Below are 14307 nucleotides of genomic sequence, written 5' to 3'. Positions count from 1 at the left end.
ATCGCGACAGGATGTCGAGAGAAGAGCCCTTCACCTCGCGCGAGAATGGGAAGAACCGAGGCTTACGTCGCGCCGCTGGCCTAGGACACCACAAAAACCTCTCTCTACCCGGCGCGCACAGCCTCTATTCACTCCCCAAAGAGCGCACGGCGCCCAAAACTTCCGACAGTATGCAGAAACCGGAGGGTAAGTCGCGCGACGCTGGTTCTATCGGCCGATTGCTTCGAGTTGACGATGATCTCGCAGATCAACCAGGAAAGTGGGCTGAGGCTCCTGTCTTCATCCCTCAGCGTCAGCGTATCCATCAACGTCACCTCAGAAGCAAGACACTTACCGCTTCACTTAAGGCAATCGACCGGAGTTCATGGAACCTTCACCGTCGCCAGCCCCCTCTATCGCCGAACAGATCGACGCGATGGAAGCGAATTGCCGCCAAATCTGCAACATGCTGCGCGCCTCTTACGAGAACAACGGCGCAGAGACCCCAGCACCAGCATCAGACGGCGCGAGCGTTTGGTCGGAAGGCGCGTCGTCGGCCGTGTCCGTGGCTGCAGCTCCACCGCCGGCAACTCTATTCGAGTGGCAACAAACCCAGCAGCTGCTTGAGGCTATGGCTCATGGAGACGCTCCCGAAGCTGTCCATGCCTGCCGCAAGAACTTGATTCGGACCTGGATTGAGATGGGAGTCCTGGAGGCGAAGAAGTGATTGGAGACAGATATGGCGAGAGTTGGCCTATGCTTTTGGAGGATGGGATCACGGGTTGAGGGGCCACCGAGTAATGTGAGGGCGGTGATGCTTTATTGGGAGCTGGGAGATTGAGCTTGAATGAAAGGAAACATGCCCTTCCATACCTGAATGCCACTATGAAAACTGAAATGATATGAAGCGCTAAGTGAGGTCTCCCTTACACATGCCTGCCACCGCTTGTGGTCCTTCAACATACTTGCACAAACCTGGAGCAACCGGTCACGGGTCCTGTCTGTGCACACCGATTCAGCACCATCTGAGGTGGCCTAACCAGGTTTCAAGCCTGCCAAAATGATAAATTCGAGATGGCCAAAAGCTCTTCAAGGCACCTCAAACGGCGCTGAGCAGCTTTACTGCCCATGGTGCTGAGAAAGGATGGCATAACTGTTAGTGATGAGAAGTAGCGTAACAGGATACGGGTCCTGTCTGTGCACACCTACCCAGCACCGTCTGAGGTGGCCCAGCAAGGTTTCAGGCCTGCCATATTAATAGATTTGGGATTACCAAAAGCTCTTTAAGGCACCTCAAGCGGCGGCGAACAGTTGTACTGCCCTGAGCGCTGAGAAAGAATGGCATAGCTGTTAGTGATGAGAATTAGCGTAACAGGATACGGGTCCGGTCTGTGTACACCTATCTAGCACCGTCTGAGGTGGCTCAGCAAGGTTTCAGGCCTGCCACTTTGATAGATTTGAAATTGCTTAAAGCTCTTTAAGGCACCTCAAACGACGTTAACAGCTCTACTGACCCCAGTGCTGATAAAAATAATAGCATAGCTGGTAGTTGTGAGAAGAGGTGAGGTTGAGAAGACACCTCGCTAAATATGCTGAATCATCGCCTCAGGCTCGCCTGCCAAGAGTTTCCACCAAGGACTCTTTTAGAGGGTTAGTAAATATACACCCCCTTTTTAGTAGATACACATCCCTGTTTTGGTAAATCCACACCCCTTCTCCCATGTCGTTTCACCGCCTTCCTATTGGCTTGGAGGGCTTAGAGGGCTCGGAGGAAGCTCCGGGCATTCACCCTTATGTCTATTCAATCGTGTATCTCTTCCGTACGTACGTGAGGCCGTACATAAGGCCGCACGTACGTGATGCGGTACGTGATGCGGCACGGCTATATAGCCTCTCCGTTTTACGACGCAGCCTGTCTAATTTACGCAGCTGTATATATACCTACATACATTAGACAGGCTGCTTGCGTGGCTATACGAATTGGAAAGGCTATATAGCCGTGCCGCATCATGTACCGCACTACGTACGACCTTATATATAGCCTCATGTACGGCCTTACGTACGGCCTTATGTACGTCTAAGTGAATTGGAATAAGTAATACGTGTAGATGCACGTGAAAACAGAGCTCCGGACGAAGCTCCGCGTCGCTCTAGCTAATCAGAAGATCGGACGAGAGGGGGGGGTATGGGTTTACCAAAACATGGTGGTGTGTCTACTAAAAAGTGGTGTGTTTACTAACCCCCCTCTTTTATTAGAAGATGATAGGAGCTTGAGGCTGCCATTAAGAAATAGGTGAAAGACGTGGATCACTCTAAATGATTGTGACGAAGCTTAGACGTTGACCAAATCGAAAGAGAGCAAAATAGAACTTCCAACGCTACCTCCATAGGATTCTCAGATCGTCACCCCACGCGTTTGTTCGACCTACGGTATCCCAGAAGACACTCTAGAGCTTACAGCGAACCTCTTCACTGCTGGTATATCACAGCCGGCTACATACCGCAGAGTTCCCTCCTCACTATCTCACCATGGACGACGTAACGATGACCAACGGACCCGAAATCCCATACAGCCTCCCACCAACCGACGATGTCTTCGAGCTCGCACTCCGTAAAGAGTTCTGGACCCACAAGCCCCGCCAGGAGGGCATCCCAAGCGACGACACAGGCGTGAGATTCTTCCGTGAGCCCTTCCAGACCCTCTCTACTCACTTCTCACCGCTGGCCCCTAACGTCCCGTTCCAGATAATCTCGCGACCAAGCTCAAAGCCATCCACGCCGTTCATCGCCCCAGCGACCCCCCAGAGCAGTTCGCCCAGCGCCTGCGGTTGCGAACTCGGGAAGCAGAGGACAAGACCCCGCGGCCAGGAAAGTGGGTCGCTCTCATCTGCCTCAAAGCGTCGGGCAAAGAGGCTAGAGCGTGGCCGAAGAGTGAGGAATCGAGTCTGATAACTCCTATGCTTTCGACGGGGGAGGGGACGGGGTGGGGAGCTGAGAAGGAGGAGTGGGCTTGGACTGGGTTTCATAACTGAGGAAGCGGGGGACCGAGATGGCCAAGGGGGAGATGAGAATGAGGGAAGGAGTGAGATTATGGCGCAGTGACGAGGCTCTGAGATCAAAACTTGGTGGAGAGAGTGGATAGAGCGAGATTACCGAATCCCATGATCGTTCCCACGATATAAACACAATTTCTTTTCCCCATCTACCCTTAGAAAATCTCAAACCCATTCCAAAACAAATACCCCACCACCGCCGCTACGCTCACTAGCGCGTACAGCAGGTCCATCTCCACTACACTCCACACCCACACCGTCCCAATCGGCGGCGCCGTCTTCATGACATAGTAATACCCATTCATATTCCCCGAATACACCAGCCAGCACCCCGCCCCCACACTCGTGGCCAAAAAGAACAGATTCCGCAGCCACGACACCCGCGTCGCCGTCCTCGTATGCAGCAACCACACCGCTACCATAAACACCGGAAAATTCGTCAGCGTCCGCGTCGTGATCTCGCGCCACACGACTTCCTCGCGGTACTGGCTGTACACTATCACGTCGAGCGTGAAGTGCAGCATGCACAGCGAGACGGAGTATAGCAGGGCGGTGCCAAAGGGACCGATGGGGTCGTCGTCAAAAGGGGCTTCGCCCGCAGGCGTGTTGGAGGGTTCGTCGGGGTACTTCCCCGGGGTCTGGGCGCGGATCTCGGCCTGCCGTTCGGCGGCGAGGTCGAAGAGGGATTTGCCCTTCGGGCCGCTGCGGTCGGGGTGCGCCATGAGCATCTCGATGCTTTTCTCTGAGATTGTGGGTTCGTGCGTCGTGGGTTCGAAGGGGACGCCGGCTTTCTTTGCGGCGGCGCGGCGTTCTTTGCGATTTCGAGGGGCGTCGGGTTCGGACATTTTGGGAGGGTTGAGGGGCATTGGGAGGGGTTGGGGATGTTGGGTGGAGAGATGTGGTGATGTTGAAAGTTTGGTGTTGAGGCTCTGCGGGAAGAACAAATGCGGAGAAGACCGACGACGTCTGATCTCATTCCCTCCGCAACTCCACTGTTGTCTGCCTCCGCGAGGGCATTGGGACCCCAAAGAGCTCGCAGATATGAATTGGGTCACATGGGCATCCGTCCCAATTCTCATCTTCGGCCTATGGATCTACACAGCACAACTCAGCCAGTCCTTTCCCACGCTGAAGGGAAAGCGGATATGCCTCTTAATCGCCCACCCGGACGACGAAGCTATGTTCTTCGCGCCTACACTGCTTGCGCTGGCGAAGCCGGAATTGGGAAATCACATCAAGATACTGTGTCTGAGCAGTGGTGCGTCTCGGATCCTATACACGTGAAGTTGAATCAATGGGCTGATAGCTATGGCATAGGCAACGCAGACGGCCTCGGCTCAATCCGCAAGAAAGAGCTCATAAAAAGCGGTCTCCAGCTCGGATTACGAGGAGAAGACGACATCCTCATAATCGACGACCCGTACACTCCCCCCCCTCTCCCCTCCCTCCCTCCTCTCCTCTCTCCACCCACCCTTCTAACAACCCCCACAGAAACTTCCCCGACTCGATGACCACAACCTGGCACCCGCGCCTCATCGCCGACCTCCTCACGCAAATGTTCGCCCCCGGCATGTCCCGCACCCCCTCCACCTCCCCCCCGGTCTCCACCATCGACGTCCTCCTCACCTTCGACCGCTCCGGCATCTCCGCCCACCCCAACCACATCTCCCTGCACGCGGGCGCACACACCTTCCTGCGCGCGCTCATGCACCGGCACGCCGGGTGGACATGTCCCATAAAGCTCTACACGCTCACCTCCGTGTCCATCCTTCGGAAATACCTCAGCGTGCTCGACACCCCCGCCACGATAATCCTATCGATGATGACGGGTGCGCAGAAGCGGGAAGTGGGGGAGTACCCGACGCCCTTATTGTATGTGAGCGGCCCGGGGGGGTATCGGACGGCGCAGGGCGCCATGACGCGCGCGCACGCGAGCCAGATGCGGTGGTTCCGGTGGGGGTGGATTGGGGTGGGGCGGTATATGGTTGTGAATGATTTGGTGCGGGAGAAGACTATATGAATGTGTAGATCCCCAAGCTCGTTGGTGGGGTAGAGACCGGGATATCGTGGATGGAGGGAGCTGCTCGAGACCGCGAGTGGGACACGAGGTCACGTGATTTGCGCAAGTAGTAATGAAAGAAGGAAGAGGCGGATGGCTTAATACGGTAACGCTACGAAGGCATACGAGGTACAGAAAGGAAAAAGCCAATTTCCCATGAGTCGAACGCCTGCAAATGCATAATACAAGCTAGTCATGAGACGACAACAAGCAACAATGAAGCCCAACCCAAACCCCTCTCCAACGCATCCTAACATCCCATCCCTAGATCCAGAGATCTAGTCACCCTTCTTGGTCAACCCCCTTCGTTCGTCACCGTCTGGACTCGCCGGCTCCATGTCCTCGTCATCGCTCCACTTATCGTCTTCACCGACGGCGAAGATGGTGTCGCCGTCCAGACTCTCCCTTGGACGCGCTATCGGCTTTTGTGGTGTGGGCGCCGGTAACGGTGATACGTCGCGATTCGCGCTATGGCGACCCTGTCGCGGGGCGGGGTCGTAGGCAGGTGGATTGCTGGAGGAGCCTTCCTCTTCGTCGAGGGAGTCGCGGAGGGATGCGATCTCGAACCCTTCGTCGTCTTGGGCAATCTGGGAACTCGTTAGAAAACCGATTTGATAATTTCGGAGTCAAGCTTACCTCATCACTCATGGCAAATCGCCTGTTGTTCGCCGTTGGTCGCCAGATGTAGGCAACGAAGCAGACATCCCCCAGATATACCAAATTGAGCCATCCATCCAGAATGAACCATCGAGTTTGCCAGTGGGTAGGAGCAAAATCTGGGCTTCGAGCGCCGGCAAAGGTGAAGCTATTGATGAAGAAGAATCCAAAAATGACAATAATGGAAGTCAAGATGCACCACCAAAGTCTCTTGTACATCATAGCTTTGACGTGTTGTTTCCTGTCCGTGAGGTCCTTCATCGTCATGTTGAGAGAGTTCAGGGTCCAGATGTAGAATGCCGTGAGGGTGGCCGAGAGAGGAAGAATGACAAGGAGGACGAGAGGACCAGCATCATCGGGGTGGATGGTAAGAGATGCAACGGCGTAGACAACACCGAAGACAAAGTGTGCGACGGCCAGCCACCTTACGATCGTCATGGTCTTTCCTAATGAGGGCTTAACCACTCCGTAGCCCATGCAGACAATCAGCAACAGGAAGAACGAGAAGGAGTTCCGGAAGGCATTGAGAACAGCGACAATAATCATGAGCACCTTTGCTCCGACATTGTCTCCATGGCGATTCCGGTAGTCATAGAAGCCCCAGGTCATCAACATTTCGGCGACTAAGAAGACAATGATGGCCGTGATGTAATTTTGGACCGCCAGAATGTCACTCCTGTTCTGGAAATATAGAAATCCCCAGAAAACCCCAATGACGGCGTATAGAATTGTGATTCCTCCGTAAAATGGCAGCTTGGCAATTTCTGCCGCTGGAAGCTCTCCGTAGGCGTTCCGGAATTCCAAGACGGCAGTGTATTCCTGTCCGTCGATGTATGGAGCTGTAGCAACGCAGTAGTAGCCAGTCCGGAGGAACATTGTGGTTCCGGCATCGCTCGCTGTGATGGGGTACTTGATAGGCGCGGGTGCCTTGAGGTGTACAGCATCTGTCCTGATGAAGTTCTTCGACACGGTGGCCGCGTTGTCTGCGAGGATAAACTCGCCTTTGTGAGTCGCATTACAGAGGTTATCCTTGATCGTCTCGTCGTTGCAGATGAATTTTTGCTATGCGCCAGAGTGTCAGCCTTATATTCGGGGTCAGACGACTGTCCAAGCCTACCTCGTCCGGAGGAGCGCCGGGCGGCTTTCCAATGAGATCTGAATCCTTCCATTCCCATATCACTATGCTCACGAGCGGGTCCGCAGCGTCGTCTCCTTTTGTGTCGGCTTTTATGAACTTGACGAGGATGAAGGGTTCCACGTTGCCTCCCCAGGACTTCTTGCTGTACATGCCGGAGCATTTTTGGGTATCGTCTTGCGTCTGGAATCGTCAGCAAGAGCGTCTAATAATAAGAGGAACCCTTACAATCTTGATTTCAACAGCATTCGCAAGTGCTATCGTCGCTAATAACACCGCGAGGAGCTGTGTCCATCGACCCATCTCGGCAGCAATTGCAGCCGTCGAGGCTGTGGTTCAGCGCACGCGTACGACAGCAGTATTCGAAAAAGAGCTCCTCGGAGGTTCCGGGAGACAGCAGAGGGTTCTGCGGCGAGCTGGATTGGCGATGATCGTAATGTTGGTGTTGTCGTGGCCGCATTGTCTGTGATGCAGCCGTCTCCTGCGGCCGGCAAGTTCCGCGCCTCAAACTTCCGCGCTGCGCCGCCCACCTAAAATACTCCACCACGTCGCATTAGAAGAGGCACCAACATGCCCGGTAAACACGTCCCGCAGGACGCAGCTGCGGCTGGACAGCTTTGCAGGCGCTGCAAGACCTCTGAAGCTAGCCTTGTCGTGCGAACTGAGCCACTGTGCAGGTATACATATGCATTGAAGATATTCTATATACATTCACTAAGCCGGACTAGGGACTGCTTCATCAGATATGTTAGCACAAAAGCCGTGAAACGAATGGAATCATTCCGAGTCAGACATTCCACCCCAGACCAGACCCGGAAGCTACTCCTCCCCATGTCCTTCGGAGTCTCATCAGTCACGTTACTCCACATCCTCGACTACCAGCTCAAGAACCAAACCGCCAAGACCGGCCGCACCGGCTTCCAACTCCTCGTCGTCCACATAGACACCTCCGCCGTCGAACAAACCGCCCCAAACCCATCACTCATCTCAAACCTCCAAGCCCGCTTCCCCGACCACTCCTACGCCGTCCTCCCCGTCAAAGACGTCTTCGAAGAAACCACATCAGATGCCAAGCCTCAAACATCCGGCCAGCCTGAAGAGCAAGCAGAACCCCACGCAACCTCTACTTCCTCCCACCTCTCCACGCTCCTCGCCTCCCTCCCCTCCGCCACCGCCCTCGCCGACACCATCACCACCCTCCGCACCCGCCTCCTGACCGCCTACGCCGCCGCCCACGCCTGCGAAGCCATCCTCTGGGGCGACAGCACGACCCGCCTGGCCGAGAGAACCCTCTCCGAGACCGCCAAAGGCCGCGGCTTCTCGCTGCCGTGGTCCGTCGCCGACGGGCCCACCCCCGGCGGGATCATGTTCAACTACCCTCTCCGCGACCTGCTGAAAAAAGAACTACTCTCACACGCCGAGTTCGTACGTCCACCATTGACGGAGGTTATGTTTGAGGAAAGTAAGACGGGGGTAGTATCGACGAGTTCCAAAACCACGACGATCGACGACCTCATGCGTGCGTATTTCGAGTCCGTGGAGGAGAACTACCCGAGTATCGTAGCGAATGTGGTGCGCACGGCGACGAAGCTGGAGCCGGCGGGGTTCGAGCAAAGCGATGCACGGTGTCAGTTGTGCGGGATGCCGGTGCCGGAGGGGAGGTTTGGGATCCACGGGTGGGGCGGGGATCAGCATGATGCTCAGGGGTTGGAGGCAGGTGTGCAGAAGGAGGGGCTGTGTTATGGGTGCACGCGGTCAGTGCCGAGGGGGGTGGGGTTGCCGCCGTGAAACGATGCGTGGTGGTCGTTGAAAGAAAGCCAGGCGATTGCCGTTCTGGTACCAAAGCGTAACTGAGCGCCCCCGCCCCGGCGCCGGACGTTTGCGCAGGTACATCTGCACCACCGCAAACAGACCCGCGGGCTAGAGGCATGGCGGAGTGCCGACGAGCACGAACACAGCACCCCCTCCGTCGTATGGTGATGGCGCGCCCGTCGGAGAGAGAAGAAGGGGCGGGACGAGAGCGGATGAGAGGAAGGAGGGAGGGAAGGAAGGAAGGAAGGGGAGGAGACGAGATGAAGTTAGATATACGAGATAATAATTGCAGCTGAACTACTCTTTTGTTCCTAAAACCCCAAAATCCCGCTATGCCCACCCTACCCTACCTACCTAACCGCTAAACCAGAAAGCAGAAAACTAACCCACGCACCAAAAACTAGCCCTAACCTAGCCTACACACCAACAACTCGTCCACCCCCCTTCCCTCACCTCCTCCCCACCCCCTTCCCCCTGGCCACATCCTCCAAAAACCCGAGCAAAAACGCCTTATCATCCCCACTCGCCTTCTTCTGCGGCTGCATCGGCGCCACCTTCTCCGCCTTCTCCTTCCCAAACACCCCCTCGCCCCCAGCACCACCACCACTAGCACCCGTCTGCTCCCCAATACTACTAATCCGACTCCTGCCCCCATTCGCCGGACTGCCCTGCACGCCTCCACTCCCCAACGCCGGGCTCACAGGACTGATAATCCCCGAGCCCACCACGCCCAGCACATGCGGCGAGAAGTGCGCGTGCGGCGTCGCGGGCCTGCCCGCACCCGCACCAGCACCCGTCGCCGCAGGTTTAGAAAACAGGGAAAGCAGCGCGGATTTCTGGTCGTGGGGGAGGGAGTCGCGGCGGTCGAAGCCGCCAACGCCAAGCGGCGCTTGATTCTGCGTCTGCGTCTGCGTCTGCGTCTGACGAACTGTGGTGCCAGAACTACTCGGCGGGTTCGGCGGTGGACCCGGCGAAGGCGTGGCCTGTGGGCGGCGCAGGATCGTGGGGTGGAAGCCTGCGGGCTTGGGCGCGAGGATGTGTGTTTTCGGGGAGATGGGGTGCGTTGGGGAGGCTGCAGTGGCGGGGCTGGCGGTGGAGCGGGGCGGGCAGGGGAGGATGGAGATGGGGGGGCCGCTGGGTTTCATTTCGGGGGGAGGGTGGGGGGAGGCGGAGGCGCTGTGGCTGAGCGGGTGGCCGTTGGCGTCTTTGCCGTGCTTGAGGGTTGCGAAATCCGGAGCGTTGAGAGGGCCGGAGACGGTGGCGGAGGTGAGGGAGGGTTTGCGGGGCTCGTGGGCGGCGATGTTGAGGTGTGGGAGGGACGATGGGATCATGGGCTTGCTCCTGTGCCTAGGGTGGCCGGGGGTAGGGTGCGCTGCGAGCTCGATCGGCTCCCCGGATAGATTTGTGGGAGTGGTGGGCGCAGGAGAGCCAGCTGAAACGGATCCGGCACGGAAGAGATTGAGGAGGGAATCCTGGTGCGCATTTCGTGGTTTGGGTGCTACAGGTGCGAGCGATGGAGATTCGCCGCTGAAGACGGTTCGTGGCGATTGGAGCACTGGAGAATCGACTATGTGACGGATTGGTGCCGGCTCTGGAGCTGGTGGTGGAGCGGCTCTCTGCTTCATACTTGTAGTACCGTGGACTTCTGATAGCTGCTGAGTTTGAGGAGTAGTCTTTAGGATACTGGGTGACTTGAATGCGTTCAGTAGAGACAGGCTGTGAGCAGTAAGCTTGGGTGGTGGCAGCTTCGAAGCAGGCGGGATAACAGGTCCATGCAATCCAGGCAGTTGTGGAGGTTGCGCGAATTGAGGATCTCCAGTGCGCTGGTAAGGGCGTGGCGCATCGCGTGTGAAGTTTGGCTGGATGTTCGGGCCGTGAGTATTGAATATTGGATGTGCAGCACTCGAGGGAAACGGCGGAGGCCGATATCCAGGCGGAAACATGCCCTGCTGGCTGAATGGAGGATGTTGGTCATTGGGTCCAGGTGTAAAGCCTCCAGACTGCGGTCGTGGTGGCTGCATATGCTGCGGAGGTGATAGTGGGAACTGTGGAGGAGGCGGCATATGTGAGAAATGAGGTGGTCGAGGATGCTGATGATGAGGTGGCGGAGATTGATGAGTTGACTGAGATACCTGCTCGAAAGGCGTTTGAGGAACAGGCGGAGCCGTAGGAGGTCCATTTCCCCTGAGAATAGCCAGCAGAGGATTTATTGGAACTTCTTCTGGAGGAGACACCACCGGCTGACCTGACGGTATTGAGCCTACTCTCAAGAGGCGCTTCAGATCTTCTGCAGGGTCGGATATAACTTGCGGGCCGACAGAGACCTCAGGAAGGTTTTCTGAAGTTCTGTGTCCACGTCCAAGATTGGCCAACAGCTGACCGAGGTTGTCTTCTGGACGTTCTCCATTCAAAACTTGTGGTCCCTCATCTGCTGTCAGCTCGCCCATATGGGCAGTAGACTCTTCCGCCTCCGTTTCTGTGAAGTCTGTTTCGACGGGAGGAGCGACAGGGGCCGGTTTCGACGCCTTCAGCTTGTCCTGTTTCTTCTGCTTGTTTATCCAAGCTCTTAACGGTCCGAGGAACGGGGCCACCATGTAAAACATGTTATCCTTGTATACGTCCTCTCCGTTCCCCTGCACGTGCTGTGGATTTTGGCCTTTCCGTTTGAGTGTCGGCAAGTCGGAGAGCTTATACCAGTCGATTTTCTACGCCAAGTCAGTATCCCGTTCCACCCAAACGACAACTGGCCCACATACACTAATCTCCTTCCTCGTCCGCGGCGCAAAGTAGGTATCCATTGGCACACCCCGAAAGACATACAAGCGCATATGTTGCTCCCGCATTGACACTTCAATGTATTTCATATCAGCCTCATCTTTCACAAGCCCCGCCTCTTTGATCTCAAATCCAGTCTCCTCGTAGACCTCGCGTATAGCGCAATCCAGATCCTTCTCATCCTTGTTGATCTTGCCGCGGGGGAAACTCCACTTCGCACCCTTCTTCCATCCCTTTACTAATACCGCTTGGTCCATAGCGTCGTTCAACATTATGGCGCCACGCACGGGAACGCGGGTCTTGTACGCCAGGAACTCGGAGTAGGCCTGGGTGTGGTGGTACTCGGAGAAAGCGGAGAGCAGCGGACAGTGCTGGAATATGAGGAGGCAGAACTTTTTCAAGTTCATGGAGGGAAGCTGGGGGTCGAGTGGGCGGATAAAGTCTTCGTAGAACCATTGTGCTTCTTCGACTTGGAAGCAGATGCGCTCGACAGATTCGAGTTCTTCTTGGGGGAGGTTGATGATGAAGCGGACGCATAGGTCGTCCAGCCCTGGTTGAGATTGTCAGCGAATTGCATACTGCAGAATTATGTGACAAATATGAAGGTGGAGAAACATTGCGATTGCGTGTTGACAACCTGTTTGCAAGTCGCGCGTGGTGGGATGAAGGGTGCTAAAGCGCAAACATGAAGTTCTGTCCACAGCCAGACTCATCGCCGGAGACTAAGATATGGAATGAAATCCGACTTACAATCAACTAGCCTCATCTTTGTATCTGCCATAGTGCCCAGTGTCTCTATGCATGTCCTCTCAGCGGGCAGCTGTCGCAGTCGTGGCAGCTCACCCGGCAAGTTTCCTGGTCTAGAACGCGGGGGATCAGCGAAGAAGCTCACAGCCACGCAAGCAGCTAGGTTGCATGTCACGAGGCGGGGACGGACAGCTGGCGACGGTAGAGTTTGCGTCTGGTGGTGAGGCCGCGATGGCCAAATACGAGACCTGCGCCACTGGAAGGTGGCTGTGTCGGTGCCAAGCGCATTGCGGGATGCTTTGAAGGCTAAATAGACAAGAAAGTGCCACAATTCCAGTGCTGCCGTCGGCCGTAGTGTGGCGAGTGACGACGCAACATGAGACGAGAGCGATCGATGACGGCAGGGTGCAGCAAGCGGGAAGGCTCACGCTGTTTTCATAAATCAAGGCACCGCTCACGTCGACCCAGCGTCTGCTATTAATTGCTTGCCTGTCCTCGCGCGCTGCATTTCCTCACTGTTCCTGTCGGCTTTGGTCCATTCGCTGTCTATTTCCAGCCCACCGCGCGCTTCCCCGAGACGCCCGTTTCATAATTGAGGAGGTCGCGAAACCACCGCCAACCACGACACCTTCATCCAAAACTCCGTGCATTGAGCCAGCCGGACCACGAAACACGTCCTCCGGCAGCTGGAATACAAAAGTGCTGTTTGCCGCTGTTTAGACTCTTGATCTAAGCATCTGTTTTCTCCACTACCTCCTATCTCGCAAACGCAAACACACATTCCATCCATCCCTTCCACCCATACACCACAGCCATGACTTCCGCAATCGGCAAATACGCTGCAAGAAAGCTGCTGAAGGGCCAGTTCGAAAAATACAAGAGCAAATCCGTCAAAGGCGATAAGGTACGTTCTCTCTCACAATTACCAGATATGGCAATCCACTCGCATCCTTCCATCATCCACGAACACAATGCCTCCCAATCATGACCGCAACATCTTAACTAACATACTCTGCTTCCAGGACCCCTACTTCGCCACCGTAATCAACCCCCGCACCGGCAAAACTAAGAAAGTAAAGAAGCAAGTCCCGGACTACATCCCCGAGCACGACGCCCTCATCCTGGCCAAAGTCCGCAAGCGCGCCTACACCCTCGACTACTCCCTCTTCAACTTCTTCGGCATCCGCTTCGGCTGGTCCTCCGTCGTGGGGATTGTCCCCGCCGTCGGCGACGCCATCGACGGCTTCCTCGCTTGGCGCACTATCATGCTATGCAAAAAAGTCAATTGCGGGATCCCAACGACTACTCTTATGCTCATGTACTTTTTACTTGCTTTAGATATTTTGATCGGGCTTGTGCCGTTCGTGGGCGATCTGGCGGACGCGGCGGTCAGGGTCAACTCCGAGTGTCTGAGACTGTTGGAGAAGCGATTGGATGAGGTGTATAATCCCGAGGAGAAGATGAGGCCGAAGGATAGGCCGAAGGATCGGCCGCAGCCCGCGACCGTGTACGAGGACTTTGGGGATTCTGATGAGGAGGGAAGGGAGAGGCAGTATAGTGGCGATGGAGGTGTTCAGCAGCCGCAGAGGGCGAGGAGTAGCAGAAGAGAGAGGCAGCCGGATCTGGAGATGGGACAGGTGCCCTCGAGGAGCGGGACTAAGACCAAGAAGGATAAGAAGGACCTGAGAGGGACTGCGGGGCGGGATGGACCTGTGCGGACGGGAACGCATGGGAGGTGGTAGATTTGCGGCCTTTGTTTCTTTGCTCTTGGAGTTCTTTCTGATACGTCCTGAGAGCTGGCGTTGGCGGCGACCATCCACAGCCCTTCCTCTTCCTTTAGCACAGCGGGCGTTGCAGTGACGACGTTCTCTTCCCTAATCGTACTCGTATTAATCATCCTTATATCCACACCCATTCGGCTTCCATAGGGTAGAACTAAGAAGACTGCAAAAGTATCAAATCATCCTTCGTTTCCGACCTATTCATCCATGAGAGATACCGAATATATACTGGTCACGTACCTTTCATCCACATTTTACTGTCCCCGTGCTACCCTCAACCACTCTAGAACCAACCAAAAACAATATCTA

General features: G+C 55.8%; 7 protein-coding genes across 7 annotated transcripts; 4 read left to right on the top strand and 3 right to left on the bottom strand.

Annotated features, from left to right (window-relative positions):
- Positions 1–11: 11 nt before the first annotated feature.
- BDZ99DRAFT_523777 (uncharacterized protein) lies at positions 12–706 on the top strand (the record flags this gene model as incomplete). The annotated part of the gene is made up of 2 exons (XM_033725831.1): positions 12–291; positions 348–706. 2 exons carry the CDS (start codon positions 12–14, stop codon positions 704–706), a joined length of 639 nt encoding a protein of 212 aa, XP_033573280.1.
- Positions 707–3187: 2481 nt separating this feature from the next.
- On the bottom strand, positions 3188–3877 carry BDZ99DRAFT_394672 (uncharacterized protein; the record flags this gene model as incomplete). Its single annotated transcript, XM_033715914.1, has 1 exon — positions 3188–3877. The coding sequence occupies one exon, from the start codon at positions 3875–3877 to the stop codon at positions 3188–3190; it is 690 nt and encodes a 229-aa protein (XP_033573279.1).
- A 141-nt stretch (positions 3878–4018) lies between these two features.
- On the top strand, positions 4019–5121 carry BDZ99DRAFT_93593 (phosphatidylinositol glycan class L). Its single transcript, XM_033729046.1, has 3 exons — positions 4019–4290; positions 4350–4452; positions 4524–5121. Exons 1-3 carry the CDS (start codon positions 4074–4076, stop codon positions 5050–5052), a joined length of 849 nt encoding a protein of 282 aa, XP_033573278.1. The 5' UTR covers positions 4019–4073; the 3' UTR covers positions 5053–5121.
- A 54-nt stretch (positions 5122–5175) lies between these two features.
- Positions 5176–7334, bottom strand: BDZ99DRAFT_465943 (uncharacterized protein). The gene is made up of 4 exons (XM_033720662.1): positions 7112–7334; positions 6866–7066; positions 5728–6810; positions 5176–5678 (listed from the first exon to the last, which is right to left on the bottom strand). Exons 1-4 carry the CDS (start codon positions 7184–7186, stop codon positions 5370–5372), a joined length of 1668 nt encoding a protein of 555 aa, XP_033573277.1. The 5' UTR covers positions 7187–7334; the 3' UTR covers positions 5176–5369.
- Positions 7335–7440: 106 nt separating this feature from the next.
- On the top strand, positions 7441–8993 carry BDZ99DRAFT_465942 (uncharacterized protein). The gene is made up of 2 exons (XM_033720661.1): positions 7441–7560; positions 7612–8993. Exon 2 carries the CDS (start codon positions 7715–7717, stop codon positions 8669–8671), a length of 957 nt encoding a protein of 318 aa, XP_033573276.1. The 5' UTR covers positions 7441–7560; positions 7612–7714; the 3' UTR covers positions 8672–8993.
- Positions 8994–11229: 2236 nt separating this feature from the next.
- Positions 11230–12251, bottom strand: BDZ99DRAFT_340164 (DCP2-domain-containing protein; the record flags this gene model as incomplete). Its single annotated transcript, XM_033714355.1, has 3 exons — positions 11230–11400; positions 11452–12020; positions 12221–12251. Coding segments are annotated over 3 exons (771 nt in total), but the record flags the coding sequence as incomplete, so codon positions are not given.
- A 780-nt stretch (positions 12252–13031) lies between these two features.
- On the top strand, positions 13032–13959 carry BDZ99DRAFT_394328 (uncharacterized protein; the record flags this gene model as incomplete). The annotated part of the gene is made up of 2 exons (XM_033715885.1): positions 13032–13121; positions 13240–13959. The coding sequence occupies 2 exons, from the start codon at positions 13032–13034 to the stop codon at positions 13957–13959; spliced, it is 810 nt and encodes a 269-aa protein (XP_033573274.1).
- Positions 13960–14307: the final 348 nt, after the last annotated feature.

This window comes from Mytilinidion resinicola, assembly GCF_010093595.1.
Source record: "Mytilinidion resinicola strain CBS 304.34 unplaced genomic scaffold BDZ99scaffold_16, whole genome shotgun sequence".
NCBI lineage: Eukaryota > Fungi > Ascomycota > Dothideomycetes > Mytilinidiales > Mytilinidiaceae > Mytilinidion > Mytilinidion resinicola.
The sequence above is the reverse complement of the archived record's forward strand: the minus strand, read 5'-3'. Positions and strand labels throughout refer to the sequence as shown.